This window comes from Balaenoptera musculus, chromosome 3, assembly GCF_009873245.2.
Source record: "Balaenoptera musculus isolate JJ_BM4_2016_0621 chromosome 3, mBalMus1.pri.v3, whole genome shotgun sequence".
NCBI lineage: Eukaryota > Metazoa > Chordata > Mammalia > Artiodactyla > Balaenopteridae > Balaenoptera > Balaenoptera musculus.
The window spans coordinates 140,151,958-140,170,802 of NC_045787.1; the positions used below are offsets into that span (position 1 = coordinate 140,151,958).

Below are 18,845 nucleotides of genomic sequence, written 5' to 3' on the forward strand. Positions count from 1 at the left end.
GTGTGGTAAGGGGGTGGGGAGCAGGAGGGACTTCGTGTGATCGGAAGAATGGCTCTTAAAGATGACTTGAATGTTGAAAATAATGGGAGCTAGGTTTCTAACTGTCAGAGAAAGGAACTACAAATACGAGAAGAGGGCAGCTAAAATAAACCCTGTGGAGCAACATTAGAATTGGAGGCATCGATGTGAATCCATGATGTCCAAAAGTCAAGTCATGAAAGAGAAAAAAAGACTAAGGAACTATTCTAGACTGAAGCTGAAGCAAGATGGTAACAAATGCCATGAGTAACCCTGGATTGGACAGACTTACAAAGGACATCACTAGGACAACTGATGAAATGTGAATAGGGTCTATGAATTAGAGGATAATATTGTGTCAATGTTAACTTCTTGACTTTGACGGTTACATTATGGGATATGTGGGCATGTATTCTTACTGTTAAAAAACATACCTTAAGTTTATACACTAAGTAGGTGATTGGGCATCATGACTCCAACTTACTCTTAAATGGTTCAGGGAGGGACTTCCCTGGTGGCGCAGTGGATAAGACTCTGTGCTCCCAGTGCAGGAGGCCCGGGTTTGATCCCTGGCCAGGGAACTAGATCCCACATGCACACTGCAACTAAGAGTTCACATGCCGCAACTAAGGACCCAGTGAGCTGCAACTAAGGAGCCCACCTGCTGCAACTAAGACTCAGCACAACCGAATAAATATTTTTTTAAATAAAATAAAATAAAATAAATGGTTCAGGGGAAAACACATGTATCCTGTGCGTATATGTAAAAAAGAGAAAGAGAAAATGATAGGAAAAATACGGCTAAATGTTGACAACTGGGGAATCTGGAAAAAGGGATTACAGGTATTCTGTATGGTATTATGGCAACTTTTCTGAGAGACTGAAATTTCAAAATGAATAGGAAAAAAAAGACAGTCTTTGTAACTATATAAATTCTAAGGCATAGTAAATGAAAAACAAAAAAAAACACTAAGCGCAGAAAAATGTGTATTATGTTACGTTATGTAAATAAATAAAGTATGGTGAGAGTATGAACACGAATACGTATGTCGTGAGACTATATTCTTATATAGGTAGAATGCCTCTGAAAACATGCCAGAATCTTATCTACACTGGTTTCTTCCACAGATGAAAGATAAGTGGCTAGAGAAGAATGAGAAAGAAGTTTTTTTTACTCTGAAAATTTGAATTCTGTACTATGTGGAATGAAGCAACTTAAAAAGACAAGCCAGAATGCTTCAGTGGTTGCCAAATACAGGTGCCAGGCTGGCTACCTTAGAAGAACCTGGGGAACATTTAAAACTACATTAGCAGGCATCAATTCCAGAAATTCTATTTCAGTGGGTCCAGGATAGGGCTCAGGTAGCGGTAAAATTTCCCTAGTTAATAATAAAACATAGCATGGTTTGGGAACTGCTGCTTTAATCAAATCACCCAGACTTGATGCTCTCTAAACCCCAAATTCTGAGTAAATTAGGAAATTAGAAACAAATACTTTTTGTCTAATGAGAAAATAAGATCATAACATCTAGGGAAAGAATACTCCACAAGTGAAACTGGAAAATCTGAAACCAGGATTTGCACTGAACTCGAACTCCAAATAGAAGCCAAGTCTCACTAGTTACTCTACCCTTCTGCTCCCTTATTAAGGACCAAAAATATTGTTGAAGCTAAGGTAACCTGAATATCACTTGGTACAGAAAACACATTCAAATACTCTGCATTCTTCAAAAGGAACATTCTATGTAAATCTATTACAAGAGTATATAGTTATTTACTTTCCATTAAAAAAAATCAGTGGGCACAACAAGTAAACACGATATCTGTAACATTCTAGATTTCAAGTGGTATGTTCACCAGGGTTCATTTTATTATTGTGTTTTTTATCTTAATGTATATTAACTATATTCTCTTGTATGCATCAGATGTTACATGATAAGAAGGTAATTGTAAAAAATTAAAGCAACAAAACAACAGTTCAGATATCTGGTCCTTACATTTAAAAAAAGAGAAGTAAATACAAGAAAACTAAGCATTACCATGCCAGCAGTACATATTTATTATTATTCATGAATGGTCAAAAGACTTACAAGGCCCATTACTATTGGTATAACCACACATATGAAATATCACTTAGTGACATGGAGTGAAAAGGACAGTTTCATATATATTAAAAAAATACATACACATACACACATTCTCTCTCTCAAAGGCCACCATTCACTGCTACAAAAGCAGGAGGCATCAAGCTGCAGGAGTTCCAATATACATAACAAGTTGAAACATCTCAAGCATAAAAACTACACTTAAGTTGCAAAAATAAAGTTTCTTTCTTCAAACATTTTGATCTGAGCTCGAGCAAAGCAAATAATGGACACCAATGATTTTTATACTATTTAACACACTTTAAAACATAAAAGGATCAACAGATGCAAAAGTCCTGAAAATGCAGAGGTTATTTATAGGAATGAACAATGCATTTCATCCAAGAAAATGTCTGCAGCAGATGTGTTTCATCCTGGCTCTCAAATGTTTGAGAATCATAATTTACTATATTCAAATAGCAAGTTAAGCCAGAACTAAATGATAAACAGGAAACTCATTCCTTCAAACAGGGCATTACTGACCTTGGTTTCCTTAGACAGTTTCACTAGTGCAAGAGCATCGTTTACCTGAAAGACCATGAGTCACAAAGAGCACTCGTACAAAACTATTTCCTTTTTTCTTTAAAAAGTGCCACATACTTGACTTCTCATTTAAAAAAGAACAACAACACCACCCATACACTAATGAAAGACCGTCTGTCTCCATCTCTTGTCAATGAGGAAAGGCCAGAGCGATTCCCTGATTCCAATTCGAAACGGTGTTCGCTGGCCGATGCCTAAGGTCTCCAATTTGGAGCAGTCAAGCTGAGCGTTTCTTGGACGTTGGGCTCCTAAGACAGGACTGTCAGTTATCTTTAAAACAAAAACAACATATCAAAAATAAGAAGCCCCAGGCTGAGGCTTTACATTCTCTACTTCCCTCTGCCCTCTTGCCCTCGGTGCAAGAAATCAGATTTGATCCCTGGAAAAACAAATAAAATGTCCGCCACAATCAAGACAATACTTTTTCTATAAACTTCACCAATACTCGTGGGCTTCTTTATACATGGTGATTTAGAGAAAATTAACAATAGAAACTGCCAAAATACAAGCAAAGTTCACTTTGATTAGTACCAGAAAATAAAGTTATCCAAAACTTCCAAACAACAAGAAAAATGTTATCCATAGTACACACTGCAGTGATAGACCGGGACTTCCAAACAGTAAGGTTAGCTTGTTTTTTTTTTTCTTGCCAACGCCTCAAGGCTTGCAGGATCTTAGTTCCCCTACCAGGGACTGAACCTGTGCTCCCTGCAGTGGAAGCGCCAAGTCCTAACCACTGGACTGCCAGGGAATTCCCAGTAAGAAGGTTTTAAATGCCATGTACTTACCGGTCTTAAGTGGCTGCTGGGGAGGTTGAAGGTGTCTGCAATTGCACACGCCATTTCATACTTAGTCATCTGTTCATTGCCAGACCAGTGAAAGGTTCCCTTAATTGATGGATCCTGACAAGGACACAAAAAGTTCAAAATGGTTTCAAACTTTTTGAGTTGAGTGGAATGGCAAGTTTGACAAGAAAACTAACTTAAACAGGCTCAGGAAATAAAATGCATCGCTCCTTTCTGGAATGCTATACACAAGATATCTAAAATCAAATTCCTATAAATACCCCCAGCTAAACAAGAAAAGCAATTTCTAGAATTTAACCTTAAGAATTTTTTTAAAATAAAAATGTAAGTAGCTCCAATTTTATTTAGTGGGAATCCTAAAATGATTACAGATTTTTACGAAACACAGGCCTATTTAAAAAGTATTTCCAATTATCCTAAGAAGCTAAAACCAAAACTTAACAGAACCATTTTTCAAGATGAGCTAATTAGTCATAACATCCTTAAGTATTGTCATGGTACATATAATTTTTTTAAATATATAAATTTTGATGTACTAAAAAAAGTCACGCGGGACTCCCCTGGTGGCGCAGTTGTTAAGAATCCGCCTGCCAGAGGCTGACAAGAATGACAGGTCTGTGAACGATCTGGTCATCCTGCTGTACGAAACGGCTCTCCTGTCTTCTGGCTTCAGTCTGGAGGATCCCCAGACACATGCTAACAGGATCTATAGGATGATCAAACTTGGTCTTGGTACTGATGAAGATGACCCCACTGCTGACGACAGCAGTGCTGCTGTAACTGAGGAGACGCCGCCCCTCGAAGGAGACGACGACACGTGCCGCATGGAAGAAGCAGACTGAGCTCTGCCTGAGGGTTACGTGGCCGCGTGTTCAACACTCTTGTCTTCCATTTCTTCTGATAATATGTTTTCAAGTATTTCTTTATTTGTGTTAACATTTAAAAACCTATATGGCATGACAACTACTTAACGGGAAGATAAGATTTCTTTCTACTAAGTGTGATACTGTGATACTTTAGACACTAAAAGCAGAGCTAGTTTTTTTCTAGTTTCATGTTGGCTTATTTTAACAGACGGAAGCAGCGTTTGTCATCAGGTGTATGTAACCTATGTTAGCTTCATGGTCTGAAGTGTTTAGCTATCAAGCGGATTCTTTAGTAGACCAAATCTTCTGTCACTGAAGTGTTCTGAAGTATATACCTTGATGTTTAAAAGAAAATACTTCTTAAAGCAACTTTCATCTGCTGGGATTTACTTTTTAAACCTTCCATCGCCTGTACTGACTGCATGTGCCAGGCCCCTAGAAATTAGTATGTTCAACTGAACCAACTTGATGGGAGTCACTGCCCATACATAGGGCTTGTTTTCCAAAGAAAAGTGTTGTTGAGAGTAGCAAAATTATAAGCCTATCTAGGCATGCTGTAAAGCTGTTTAAAAAGTGACTCGGAGCAAGTTTTGTGAATGGAGATGTAGTGCTCAAGTCACATTCTGTTTTAAAAGTTGTAACAAATACAGATAAATTAAAAAGAAACTTATTGGGCTTCCCTGGTGGCGCAGTGGTTAGGAATCCGCCTGCCAATGCAGGGGACACGGGTTCGAGCCCTGGTCCGGGAAGATCCCACATGCCGCAGAGCAACTAAGCCCGTGCGCCACCACTACTGAGCCTGCGCTCTAGAGCCCGCGAGCCACAACTACTGAGCCTGCGCTCTAGAGCCCGCAAGCCACAACTACTGAAGCCCGCGCACCTAGAGCCCGTGCTCTGCAGTGAGAAGCCACTGCAATGAGAAGCCCGTGCACCGCAACGAAGAGTAGCCCCCGCTCGCTGCAACTGGAGAAAGCCCACGTGCAGCAACGAAGACCCAACGCAGCCAAAAATAAATAAATCTATAAAAAAAAAAAAAAGCACTTAGATTCTCACCAGCATCCTCTTCTCTGCTAACTGACGACACACAGTGGCCACATCTTTGACGTGTGTGGGGAACCGCTGCTGCCAGTGGTCCATGTTCGCAGACTTGTTGCTGAACTGCACTTTATCAAACATAACAGTCACGGCGCTTTCCTCAAGCTTTTCAACTTCTCCATACAGAACAGGAATTCTCAAAACAGCAGCTCCTAGAGAGTAATAAAAGCAGATAATACCTCAAAGCTGACTGGTTCTTAAGTCTTGCTATAAGATCAAAGTGTGCGGATTTAAACGACATCATCGCAGAAAACTTGCAATATACCAAAATGACACAGCTCACCTATTTAACAAATGTGATCCTGAATATTTTTAAGTGTCTCTGTCATGTGGGGTATTTTTTATAATTATATTAATTAAATAATTTCTACATTATTGTGGCCATTAAAAATAAAACTGATCATGACAACTAAATGCAACAAGTGATCCTTGATTGTACCTAAAAAATAAATGCAATAAAGGACATTACTGGGACAAAATTCCTATAGAGACTGTATTGTATTAATGTTAAATTTTCTAAGTGTGATAACTGCATTGTAATTATGTGAAGAACATCCTTGTTGAAGATACACAGTGAAGTATTTCAGGGTGAAATTCAACTAATTCTCTATGAGTTCAGGAAGAAAAGACTGTACATATAAAACACGTGGCAAAACATTAACAACTGGTGAATCTATATAAAGGGTATATGAGTGTTCACCACATAGTCCTTGAAAACACTGACTAAGGAATTACGAGGTATTTCTATTTTATGTTGGTCAATACTGAGGGGTTACAACAGACTAAATAATTAACGCTTTAATTGAAATTCAAAAAAAACTATTTAAAATTAAATTAACTTATTGCACAGCTGCACAGACGACCTTTGAACAACACAGGTTTGAACTGTGTGCATCCATTTATATGTGGATGTTTTTCATGTAGCACATCATGTACAAGACTTAAGTCAGCCTATCCTTACATAGGCATAAGGTGAGTGACTATTAATATAAAATTAATAACGTGTTAGTTTCCTTATTGTTTTATAACTTTGTTTTCAAAGAGTTACATTACCATACAGCATGCCTCTCTTCTCTCTCATAATTGGAGAAACTCCGTATCAGTCTACCACACAGATAAGTGGTTTTTGAAAAAAATATACCAGTATTTCTAACACTGTATAACGAATATGACTATAATACCGCATGCCATTTAAATTTTACAAAGATTCACTCATTAGTGTATAGGCTAGGCTATCATGAAACAATCATACCGATTACACTAGGCTACCATAAAGCAATCATATTACTGCTTCTTCCTTATCAACGCCTGAATCATACCTGTAAATAAATACAAATTTCTTCTCACACTGTCTTTTCATTTTTGATGTGTAGTGTTAGTAATACGTGTAACATCTATAGTGTTTTGTATCATATAACACAACAATGGGACTTCCCTGGTGGCACAGGGGTTAAGAATCCGCCTGCCAGTGCAGGGGACACAGGTTGGATCCCTGGTCCAGGAAGATCCCACATGCCATGGAGCAACTAAACCCACGCACCACAACTACTGAGCCTGCACTGCAGAGCCCGCGAGCCACAACTACTGAGCCCACGTGCCACAACTACTGAAGCCCACGCACCTAGAGCCCATGCTCCGCAACAAGAGAAGCCACCGCAACAAGCCTGCGCACCGCAACAAAGAGTAGCCCCCGCTCACCACAACTAGAGACAGCCCGCGTGCAGCAACAAAGACCCAACACAGGAGAGAGAGAGAGAAACACGAGAAAGAGAAAGAGAAAGAGAAAGAGAAGAAAGGAAAGGTTAAAGACGTGACTGTCCTGGGAATTACATTAAAAAAAAATACATGTAACACACAAAATATGTGTAAATCGACTGTTTATGTTTTAGTAAGGCTTCAGTCAATAGTAGGCTGTGAGTGAGTCTTCGGGGAGTACACATGGATTTCCCACTATGCAGGGATTGGCAACCCTAATCCCTGCACTGTCCAAGGGTCAGCTATATATTGATAATATATTCAAGGATGATTTCCGAAGGATAATTTATAATACAAAAAAAAACCCCCCTAAATGTGTTAGTATAGTATATATACTAGGGGATGCTTCTCAGGGATGTAGTACAGTCTGAGGCAGGAGTTTTAGTGCAGAGGATCATTAAGTCAAATATTATGCAGCTACTGATATGAAAAAGATATTCCAGAGATGGCTCCGTAAGAACTGAAATGTATGTATGTGGGGGGAGAAAAACCAGGTTACAAAACAACATGCACACAGGTTTAAAAATTCAAAAAAAATACTTCCATACATAAGCACAGTTGGTGCTTCTCTCTCTGAGGGAGTACTGAGAGAACTCTTTACAATTTTAAATGTTTTTAAAAATTTTTTCAAGGAGGGTATACTTTTTATAATCAGCACATTTATGTGTGCGTATATATACACAAACACACACAGGAAAAAAGAAAAACCATACAAAAAACAGAATACCGCAATCCAAGAAAAATGATATTGACCTGTATTACAAAAATTTGTACTGTATGATTTGTTTTCTTTAACAATATTCCTGTACCCACCGATTCTGGAAAAAGTCTGGAAGGATTCATAAATTCTTCAGGATTTCAAAAATTCTTGTTTTTCTATTAACTGCATTCCCTAGTTTTTCTCCAATGATTTATGTTCCTTGACTAATTTTTTTTAAATTAGAAACATATATATACATCATAAACAAAAAGGAATCCTCAAAAGCAGTCACGTACGGGGCTAAAGAGATGTGTCTTACCTAAATTGTTCTCCAGCACAGCCCTTTCTCCTTCTAATTTTGTTTTGCCATATAGATTTAGGGGACTTGGTATGTCTTCCTCTCTATAAGGTGGGTTTATTCCATCAAAAACATAATCGGAGCTAATGTAGATTAGAAATGCTCCAACTGCAGCTACAAAAAAAAAAAAAGACACAAAGAAAAGAATCTATTAAATTACTACACGACATTACTCTTTACTGGAATTTCTAACAGCTTATTCATCATATATATAACAAATCTTTTATAAACCGTGTACAAAAGTTTAATCTTTACAAACTCAGCAGTCACTCAATATCTTATGAAGATTTTATAAAGACATCATTACCTGCTTCCTTTGCTAAGTTCCCAGAAGCAGCCACATTAAGTTGAGAAGCAGCATCCGGCTGATTTTCGACAACATCTGGCCTTCTCTCTGCTGCACAATGTACTATGACATGGGGCTGGGAGTTCAGCATGGATGTGTTTTTAACCCAAAAAGGAATAAAACAGAAGAACTGTAGCCTTCCAACAGTAAATTAATTCATAGAAAATGTTTATTAAATCGACATTCCTTCAACTAAAGAATCATTGTAATTTTTAATGTAGTTTTGTCACACTTCCCTTTTTCAACTTTCAAACTTCCTGAAAGGGAAAGAGCAATTTAGCAATTCCTAGGCAAAATCAGACACAACTCTTGTTGACAACCATGCTTTTAAATCAAAAGAAGCTTCATCCCCCTAATCTGGGTGGGAGAAAAGAGCGATCATTTATGTAATTAACATGACCTAAATACTTAATAAGTCTAGGGTAAATGGAGAGGAATATCAATTGCAAATTAAATTCATAAATTCCAATCTCTTAAACCAATCATTTAAAGAAGATTAACCATCCATAAAAATTGTATTCCCAGTTGAGCATTTAAGTATGCCACCTATATGCTAAGCACCATGTGAGGAGCAAGGATTTCACAATCTAATGCAAAAGACAGATATGTAAACAGACTGTTTCAATATCATATGACCTACATCAGGACAGAGGAATGCAGAGGGTCCTTTGTAGAGAAGGGGCACCTACTTCCCAGAGGAGCTGAGTAAGAGCTAAGATTTGGCAAGTTCAGTGACATACAGGGCTCGTGTACCCACTCACCCAACTTCCTCCTTCTCAGCAATTGCTTGAGGAAGCATGATCTGAGAGCTGTTTTCAAACTTAAATGTGCATAAGCTGGGATGGTTCATAAAATGTAGAGTCCCAGGGCCCACCACACACTTACTGAATGAAAATCTCTGGGAGTGAGCCCTAAGAACAAGTTTCCCAAGTGATTCTGATGCAGGTTTTCCTTGGATCATATTTTTAGGAAGAACCTGAACTTCTGATTTGATCAGAGGTGTAACAGAATCTAAATTTTTCTGTAAGTCTTCTGTGACCATCGCCAACAAGTGGTTTAACCACTCTTGCCTTTGTGATCTCTAAAATGCAAATGAGAATATTTTGCAGTGTTGTAAGGTTTACAAATAATATTAAGAAAGGATATGCATAGAAAGTAGTACTTAGAAGAATAGTTCACAAACATAAGCATTTTACAAAATGCTTCATTTTCTGCCTTTTGTCAACCTATGTCTCAACCTAATCTTTTCAAGGATGACATATTCTTACCCATGCCAAAAAAAAAAGTGTACTATATATTACTGTTGCTTAATATGTTAGAGCTTTCAGTAACTTCCTTGAGAACAAGAGCACTTTTCAAGTCATCCAGACAATTATTAATAGTTAACTTATGTGTTAAAATAAACCATACCTGAAAATCATAAATGATGTGATGAACTGCACTAGAATCCAAGAGATTAACCTGCTCAAATTTTGGTCTTGCTCTTCTAAAACCACAGCCAACGGCATGCCAATTATTCTGCTGAAATTCTTTGTAAACAGCTCTGCCAAGAAGCCCAGTGGCACCAGTAATCAGAACCCGCCTGTTGGGGATGTTAACTTCCTCCTAAATGTGAAGGGGGCGGAAAAGGATTGTTTAATTCGAAAATAGTCTCTCAACGAAATCAGCCACCATCTTCATTCACTACATACTTCGAAGTCTTAATTGTATGCTTCCTTTCCCATACCTATAAGCCAATTCTTAAGTTAGAACAAAGATTAATCAAAATGCATGGGTAAGTGTGTCACTTAAGAAAAAGTTTTGCCACGGAGCAACTAAGCTCGTGCGCCACCACTACTGAGCCTGCGCTCTAGAACCCGAAAGCCACAACTACTGAAACCTGTTCACCTAGAGCCCGCGCTCCGCAACAAGAGAAGCCACTGCAATGAGAAGCCTGCGCGCAGCAACGAAGACCCAACACAGCCAAAAATTAAAAATAAAATAAATTTATTAAAAAAAAAGTTTTAATAATCTTACCCAAGAAAAAGAACCTAAGATGATACTGCAAGGAATCACCTAGTCAAATAGATTTAGATTTCCTGTGGTAATAATGGAAAAGCTTATTTTTACGATCAATGATGTCCAAATTAGTAAAAAAACAGCAATTACGTTCTTCTGTTTATAAAAATGCAGTTAGTTCTAAGCTTACTTACTTTATGGCCTGATTAAATACTGGGGCTATGTTCTGCCGATATGTTTCCAAATTGACATTTTTGGTCTTCAGTTTTTAATCTCAAGTTTTTTTTCAAATCTCACTGACTTTATCATACTGTGATAGGTCCAAATTAGAGAATTCACATTTCACAGAACTTATGTAGAAGAAAAATAAATCTGGTCCTTATAGCACTACCATTCTTTCTAAGTTTAACCAAATTGGCAAATATTCCTGAATTACCTCTTTCTTTTGTAAATACTTTCATTTGTATCATTTTTTTAGATACATCATATAACATTCTTTTTTTTAATTTTATTTTTTTTACAGCAGGTTCTTATTAGTTACCTATTTTATACATGTTTGTGTATATATGTCAATCCCAATCTCCCAATTCATACCACCACCACCATCCATATTCCTGCATTAACTCTTAATTTACCTATTTAGACCAGTTAAAACTAATAAACAAAGATAGAGGATAAGAAAAAAATAAATATTTTAAACTGGTCTGTGCTGCTATTGTGAAAAAGGAAAAATTCCTCACACACTGAAATTAAAAAGGAACTACTATTTAAGAAACAATTTAAGTTCTATGTTTACATAGAACTTTCCCTTCTTCCCAAGATAGGTAACACCGAATTTCCTCAGACTCTTGAATTAAGTCAACATTTACTATTAAAAAACAACAAAAAGTTTTATTAAATTTTATCAACTTGAGGCCTTTTAAATTTCAAATGTTGTTATAGTCACCTAATTCTGAGCTGTCAAAAATCTTAAATATGCACACAATAACCTTTTTTGTGCACACAAAAAGACTTTTTTTTTTCCTGGCCCTCAATTCAGCTAACTTAGAAGACTATACATTTTTTTTAAAAAGGCCACCCAAATCAAGTATTTCTATTATACGAAAAACCTGAAATGAAAGGGCTGACAGAGACAGTACAAAGGTAATTCTTAAAGATATTTTTTCCTTAGTTCAACCAATTTCAAGACATTTTAGAAGTTAGAGAAAAATTCATCTACGCTCTGTGTTGCAAAACTTGGCTCTAAGCCAAATGATCTATAAAAACAAGGATTTCAGCCAGCAAAATATTTTCTTTGAATTTCTGGCAAGAAAACAACTCTACAAAGATTCTAATTGTAAAGAGGTTAAAACATGCCAAGTCTAGTAGAGATACAATCAGAAAACAATTTACACCGGATAAATACCATAAAGATCCCTGGGAAAAGACTATAACAGAGCTATGATGTGGTCTCTTCTGAGTTTCTCACTTCACTCTCAAGAAGGAAAGGAACAGACAAGGGTTCTTAGATCAGTGGTTCACAGGCTTTATTCGCTGAGGATAGGAATCGACTGCAAGGCTTTCAGATCAAGTAGATTTGGAATGAGGCCTGATAATTTGCCTTTCTAACAAGTTTCCAGGTGGTGCTGATGCTGGTGATTTGGAAACTGAACTTTGAGAACTCCAGGGAAGTCCAAGACCTTCCTAAAGATAGCTCTTAATCAAAGAAGTCAAAAAACTGCCATCTACCTTTCTAGCAGCGACAACATCTTTCCCATTTTCCCCCTTAAAAAGGAAAACTAGAAGTAGTTAAAGAACAAGCATCATGCTTGCAGTAACCACAAAATTCTTAAACAGTAAAATAAGATCTCTAGGTACTTCACTGATTCTGTGAAGCACATTTTTTCCTCATTTATCATCTCTGTTAAATGAATGAAATAAAGATGGTTTGGCAGTGTTTTTTGCTTTTTAGTGCATCTTAAAATAAGAGCCCAGATAATCTTATAATTGAGAGCATCTTAGATTTGATGAAATACAGTATTAAGTTACAAGCACAGCAAGGCTCTTTAGGGAATATAATACCACTTAACTTTAAAAAAAGGACGGGGGTTGCATGGAAAAAATACCACCTTACACCTTATACATAAGGATGTATAAGGTACATCCTTATACCCTGGGATAATATGTAAGGTCCCCGGAAGAAAATATGAAACAGTCTGTGTTACCTAGTGGTCACATGTCAATGCTCAAGAATTTTCTATGTTAAAAGAGCAGAGATCTAAAGTACAAGCATTTTCTGAAACAAATGATTCTGCACAATCTTATATTTGAAAACTATCATGTGTTATATAAACCTGCATCATACCTTTTGACCACAGGAGGAGTCCTATTAGACAGGCAGGGCAGATGTCACTTCCGAAGTGAGGAACCTTGTCTACAGATGTTAAAGGTTTATGCCCACAGTAAAAGGGAAAAGGTTGGAAGCAGAACTTGGGCCCTTTTGCTTCTATCATCCAGCCAAGTTTTGTCTCAATCCTTTGAACTTATACGGGGTTTCATGATGATTAACCACACTCTGTGGCATTGAGAAGTTACTCCATCTCTACTGATCTAACTCCTCACTGGTGAAATGAGGCATTTGGACAAGATGACTAAGGCTCTTCCAGCTTTACAGTCCTACAATTCCGTATTATCCTTACCACAGAGGAATCTGAATAGAGTGAAAGAAGGTTCATTTACTTAAAGTAACTTATCCTCTTTTCATATAGTTCTCTCTAGAGACTCAATGAGCACCTTCTGTCACCAGTATAGGAGCCCAACAAGATGTTTTCATTTGGATTGCAAGTTTATTGGTGGTTAGCAAATAAAATATGCATCACTCTGAAATTAAAAGAGGCCAAACAAAAGTATCTCTTCTATATTTGACTTTGTATAAACAACTCTACCTGAAGCTTCTTAAAGCACACTATTTTGATTTTTTTCTTTTTAAAAGAGAAATAATCCTCTAAAAATTATTTTGGACCATTACCCTGTAAATTACTTTAGTTCTGCAAAACACAGGAATGTCCAAACACTTCAAGGAACTCTGAATAGAGGAACAAAAAGCTGTCTAGTTAACACAAAGAATAATTAAGAGTTGAAGATACTCTGTCTGCCTGAAGAGTCTATTTCTCAATTTTTATTCTTATGGGTCAGGAATATTAAACACCACTTTAAGTTGCCCTGAACATATGTGCCTCTTATCCTATAAACTCTTAGATGTACAGAATTCAGTAACTTCAGGTGACCAGATTTACAGACACCAAAAACAAACAAACAAACAAAAAACACTTGAAAAAGTAAATGCATATAAATAAACGAAGAGCTGTAGCTCTTGTTATGCCATCAAATCAAATAATACCAAACTGTACAGGTAATGGAAGATAAATGGCTCTTTCAAAATGGTCTAAACAGTACTCTGGAACAGAGGTTTCTACTTCAGTACACTTGGATTAACTTCTACTAAAAAATGTCCTAGAAAAAGTCAAGAGTGAAACAAAACAAATATCTAAAGAGGGATCTTCTTAAATGTTAGTGGTAAATGTAATTATACTTTGCTATTTTTAGAACCTCTTCAATTTGGCAAAGCTTCACACTGATTTATATGATTCTAACAACATTCCCCTTGAGGCAGATCTTTGAGGAGATACTCCTGGACTTTAAAAAACTTTAGATACCTAGGTGACACTTGTCTAACTCCTACTGGCATCCTATTGTACCCCACAGACAGTACTATTAACAGGAACCACTACAGTCTATTTCTCAAACAGAAACTATAAGACACGAGCAAGTTTTAATTCCGGTTTTGAGAGCAGCAAATATGTGCCAAGCTTTTGGTTGTGCAATTTTACTGAAGGAAAATCCATTTTCATTAGTCTACTGAACTCCTACTGTGAAAACTGATTAAGCTGTATATACATACATGTGCGCATATACACTGACATAAACAAACAATATGTAACATTACAGTACTCAGCACTGTTTGGGGTACACAGGAACAAAAGAGAGGTTTAAACAGCCCATTATTCTAACTTTACCCTCCAAATACCAAAACGATTTGGAAACACTAAATATGCTGTATTTTGAAGGTGTAAAAATTCTGCATAATCAAAAATAGCCATCACCTATATCCTCTCTTATATCCTTAAGATATGTTGGCCTGGGCATTAACATTCTTCCTATCCCCAGTGCTAGATATATTCTGTGGACTGATGAATCCTGGGGGGCCTGGAATGAAACAGGAGAGAATGGGGGCTCTCCAAACACAGTAGTAGCTTTCGTTTATGCAACCTCCGTAGTGTTTCAAATAGATGTGTATTTGAATCCCGGCTGCAACCTTACTGAATGAACTTGGGCCAAGGACTTGCCCTCTAAGCCTCAATTTTCTTATCTGTAAAATGGAACAAAACCAGTATCTCATAAATATGAGGACTAAAGTAAATAATGCATGTAAAGTGCATAGCACAGTGACGAGTTCAGTAACTTTTCACCTCCAATCCTGTTATTATTTCTGAAAAGCCACCTGGCCCCTTCTTTCTTAGGGATACGAACTGTTAAGACCGAAGGATACGAACAAAGGATGAAAACGAAATTTATAAATAATCAAAACTGAAACAGCTCTGAAAACCCCTCTTCGTTCCCGGGAGGGGAGACGGGAGGCTCGAAAGTGAAACCCGACCTACTCTTTTCCCGTCACAGCGGCTGAAAAAGAAAACACAGAAGGGTGTGCACAGAGGTAAACAAACTCGGCGGCGCCGCCCTCGCCGCCCGGGGCCTCCGACTCCGGCAGGAGGCGTCTGGAAAACCACTCGAACTCCCGCTGCAAGACTCGTCCCCCTCCGCGCACTCAGTTCCTACGAGACGCACCTCCCCTCCCCGCCCCAAGACCCGGGCCGACTCCCTCACCTCCACCAAACGGCAGTTCCCGGGAACAAAGTGGATAGAGAGCTCCTTCTCCCGCCCCACCATGCCCGCCGTCTTGGCGCCGCCGCCGCAGCGACCGCCACTTCCCCCAGCCCAGGTTCGCCGCGATCCGCAGCTCTAACGCCCTCGGCCCGCCTCCCCTAGGTCCGGGCCAGCCCCCGCTCACCGCTTCCGGCTTCCGCCGCCAAGACCGCGCCCCTTGATTGGCCACGCTCCGCCGGCGCCCCAGAAAGGGGACTGGCGCGCTCGGGACGCTCTCAGCCCACGCGCCAACTCTTAAAGGGAAACAAAGGCCTTGGTCTTAAGCAAGGAATGCGAGTTTTGTTTTGGGGCCGGGGGCGGGGGGGGAAGGAGGAGTTGTTTATTTTGTGTTTTTCCTTCCCGACTAGGTAAGGATTGAATTGGATCGCCTAGACTTGCGCAGTGCATAAGAATCTACTGCATAAGAATCTACTGGGCACGTAATACATAAAGTGGGATAAAATAGTTTAAAGTCATGGCGGGAGGGGGGAGGGGGGAGGCGGGGGGGGTGAGGGGGAGGGGGGAGGCGGGGGGGGGGGGGGGGGGGGGGGGTGAGGGGGAGGGGAGGAAGCACAATGGACCTGTGTCTCTAGAGCATTAAGAGTGTTTTTTGAGAGATTTAGAAAGACACTGGAATAAAAATAAAAGTGTTGGTATCTGAGTCATTAACACCTCAAGAACCCATTCGTCTTTCCGGGATGCTAAAAAGTAGTACGTGTGAAATTCCAAAGATGTCAAACTAATTTTGACTAGTTAAAAATAAAAAGATGTGGGAGGCTGGGGGATGAATTATTTGGGTGCCTCTTCAAAACGCATATTCTCGGACTTTACCAGTAATTGCAGAATGAGCTGTGGTAGTAGAGCCTGGGACTTCTGGTGGATTTAACGGGAGTCCAGATCAGCCTTTGCGAAGCACCGCCTTACAGGCTGCAGCGTCGGGCTACACGAGCCGAACCTCCGCTACCAAGGAAAATTAAAGGAACCAGGGGAATATAGTAATACTGAACCTTCTACCACCTGGATCGCGCTTTTTTAAAGTGACAAAGACAGCTCTAAGCTTTGAGGCTGACCTAGCACTTAATTGCAACTGATTTCTCTTCCAGTTCAAACCCGAAAAGCCCCCCGCCAGCCGAGATGCTTATGAAATTTACTCGGCGGGAGGGGGGCGGGGAACCAGAGCGTGGACCGCATAGATTTCGCCAACTTTCCACCGAACAGTCTTGCGTGTTCTTGTCCAGACATACAGGATACCAAGACCTTAAAAGTCGCCCGCAAACGTGATTACTGTTTCTAAAACATTATTTCATAAACCTTTTTTTGGCTTAATCTTAGAGCTCAACGCTAAGCAGCCTTGAAAATTTTTTTTCCACATCTGAGTCCCGTGACTTTCCTTCCTACCCAACCCCCAACAAGAACTCATTTCCTTATTTGCATAAGCATAAAGTTTCTTTGGAATAGTAACAGAAGAGAGCCTGAGGTCCCCCACTTTTCAATTTCTGTTTTAATCCAGGCTGTTAATCAATTTAGCATTATTTAGAGTCCATGAGAGGAATGCCCCAAACACTTAAACCATGCATAATCTGCAAACAACAAAGAAAAGGTATGGGTGGGTTTTGGGGGAGCGGAATCAAGATCCTCTTGATCCTCTAAGGAGCGGAAATTTTTGTTAAGTTTCTAGTTGCAACGTGTGATGCAGTGTGATCTTTCCAGGAAAAAAAAAAATTGTGTTCAACGCGAAGACGGTTTAAAGTCATGCATATGCAATTAGCATTTTGAGTCTCAGAGCAGCCTTATCTAGAGTGAGGAACAAATAGAGTTTACTTGCCTGCATTTGAGGATCTGTTTTCATGTTTGCCAGATAAAACGTGGGTATGGTTCCAGGGGCACATGTTCGTGTATGGGTTTTAATCATTCTTTTTAAAAATGGAAGTTTCTTTGTGAACAAAAACGCCACTGTTACACAGACAATATCCAAGTTCCTGTGGTGGCTAAGTCTATAAATTTAAAGACAGCAATCTGGAGATAAAAGTTAGGTTAGCAGATTCATTTCATGCCAAGACAAAGAAAGGCTGGAGCACACGACTATAGATAAAAACCGTTATTTATATAGAACCTTCACCTACATCACTGCATTATAATCTGGTAAATGAAACTGCTGTTCTGTTTTGGATTTTATTTTTGTCAACTGAGACTTAGCTGAGCTCTCCATACAGCGTCAATAATTAAAGTTGCTTTATTATTCCAAGTCCCAAAGTTACACGTTTTAAAGAAATGAATGACACTTATTTGTTTTTTTACACACCCTTTCGGCTTTTACCAGAACTTCATTGGGATTCTTTTAAAGAAACTCTTAACTCCAGAATGCTTCTTTTCTTGACTAGCTAACTCTTACCTGTTCCATGTTCTCCGGCATTTCAGGCATGATTCCAAAATTACCTCAGGAAAAAGATTTAAGATGGGTCTCTGCCTCTGCCTCCTCGGGCTGGGTCTTTGTTCTGCCTGCAGAGAGCGCAGGCACGCGAAAACGTGAGCTACAGCTTCACTCGACCTTTGAAATTAGCATTTTGAGTCCAATCCCAGAATCTCGTGCAGTTTTCCACATTGCAGTAAACTGGCAGCTGATTCCCCGTGGCAATCTTGAAAATACCCAATGAGAAGTTTCATGTTTTATTGCCAGCCAAATGAAGGTCCATTATCAAAACCATTTGGAAAACCAACTTTTTTTTTTTTTTAAGAAATAAAGATGTAACAACAAAAACTTCCTGTGAAAACGTGTTGCAGTTTTCTCTTGTAAAAGAAAAGCAAGAGCCAGCAGTTGGAAAGCACACAGACTATGCAATTGATTCCTGTTCTGAAATATTTTATTGAGTTATGCCTTGTTACAACAGAATCCGTTTGGTAAAGTTCGCCAGTGCTTTCCCAACCAGTGCTTTCTAATTAACTATTTCAAAGGACGGTAAAAGGCACTGGTGGTAACAATACGCAGAAATTAAAACGCAACCGGTTATTTCCATGAACAGTGTCCTGGCCTCTGTTTGAGGAAATGGTAGGTGGAGTAGCCTTAAGTTTGGCCGAGCTTTAAGGACTACTAGATCAGTGATTCCCAGACCTGCCAACACCGGAGAACCTATGAAACACGATCAAGTGGAGCCCAGCAATCCTATTTTTAACAATTTCAAGGGTGATGAATATGCTCAGTTAAATTTTGAACCACTGTTCTGGATTAAGGCTCTAACAATTTAAGAACAACCAAC

General features: G+C 38.9%; 1 protein-coding gene across 10 annotated transcripts; it reads right to left on the bottom strand.

The window, feature by feature from the left end:
- Positions 1-1,854: 1,854 nt before the first annotated feature.
- On the bottom strand, positions 1,855-18,112 carry MAT2B (methionine adenosyltransferase 2B). 10 transcript variants are annotated; one of them, XM_036848018.1, is made up of 9 exons: positions 15,553-15,659; positions 15,218-15,348; positions 12,974-13,042; positions 10,042-10,236; positions 8,593-8,768; positions 8,247-8,399; positions 5,431-5,624; positions 3,494-3,607; positions 1,855-2,975 (listed from the first exon to the last, which is right to left on the bottom strand). In XM_036848018.1, the coding sequence occupies exons 4-9, from the start codon at positions 10,137-10,139 to the stop codon at positions 2,805-2,807; spliced, it is 906 nt and encodes a 301-aa protein (XP_036703913.1). In that variant the 5' UTR covers positions 10,140-10,236; positions 12,974-13,042; positions 15,218-15,348; positions 15,553-15,659; the 3' UTR covers positions 1,855-2,804. The 10 variants fall into 10 exon arrangements, with proteins under 10 accessions (XP_036703913.1, XP_036703906.1, XP_036703904.1 ...); XM_036848011.1 differs by lacking the exons at positions 12,974-13,042; positions 15,218-15,348; positions 15,553-15,659 and adding exons at positions 17,417-17,607; positions 17,984-18,078 and having other exon boundaries at positions 8,593-8,737; XM_036848009.1 differs by lacking the exons at positions 12,974-13,042; positions 15,218-15,348; positions 15,553-15,659 and adding exons at positions 17,417-17,607; positions 17,984-18,078 and having other exon boundaries at positions 8,593-8,761.
- Positions 18,113-18,845: the final 733 nt, after the last annotated feature.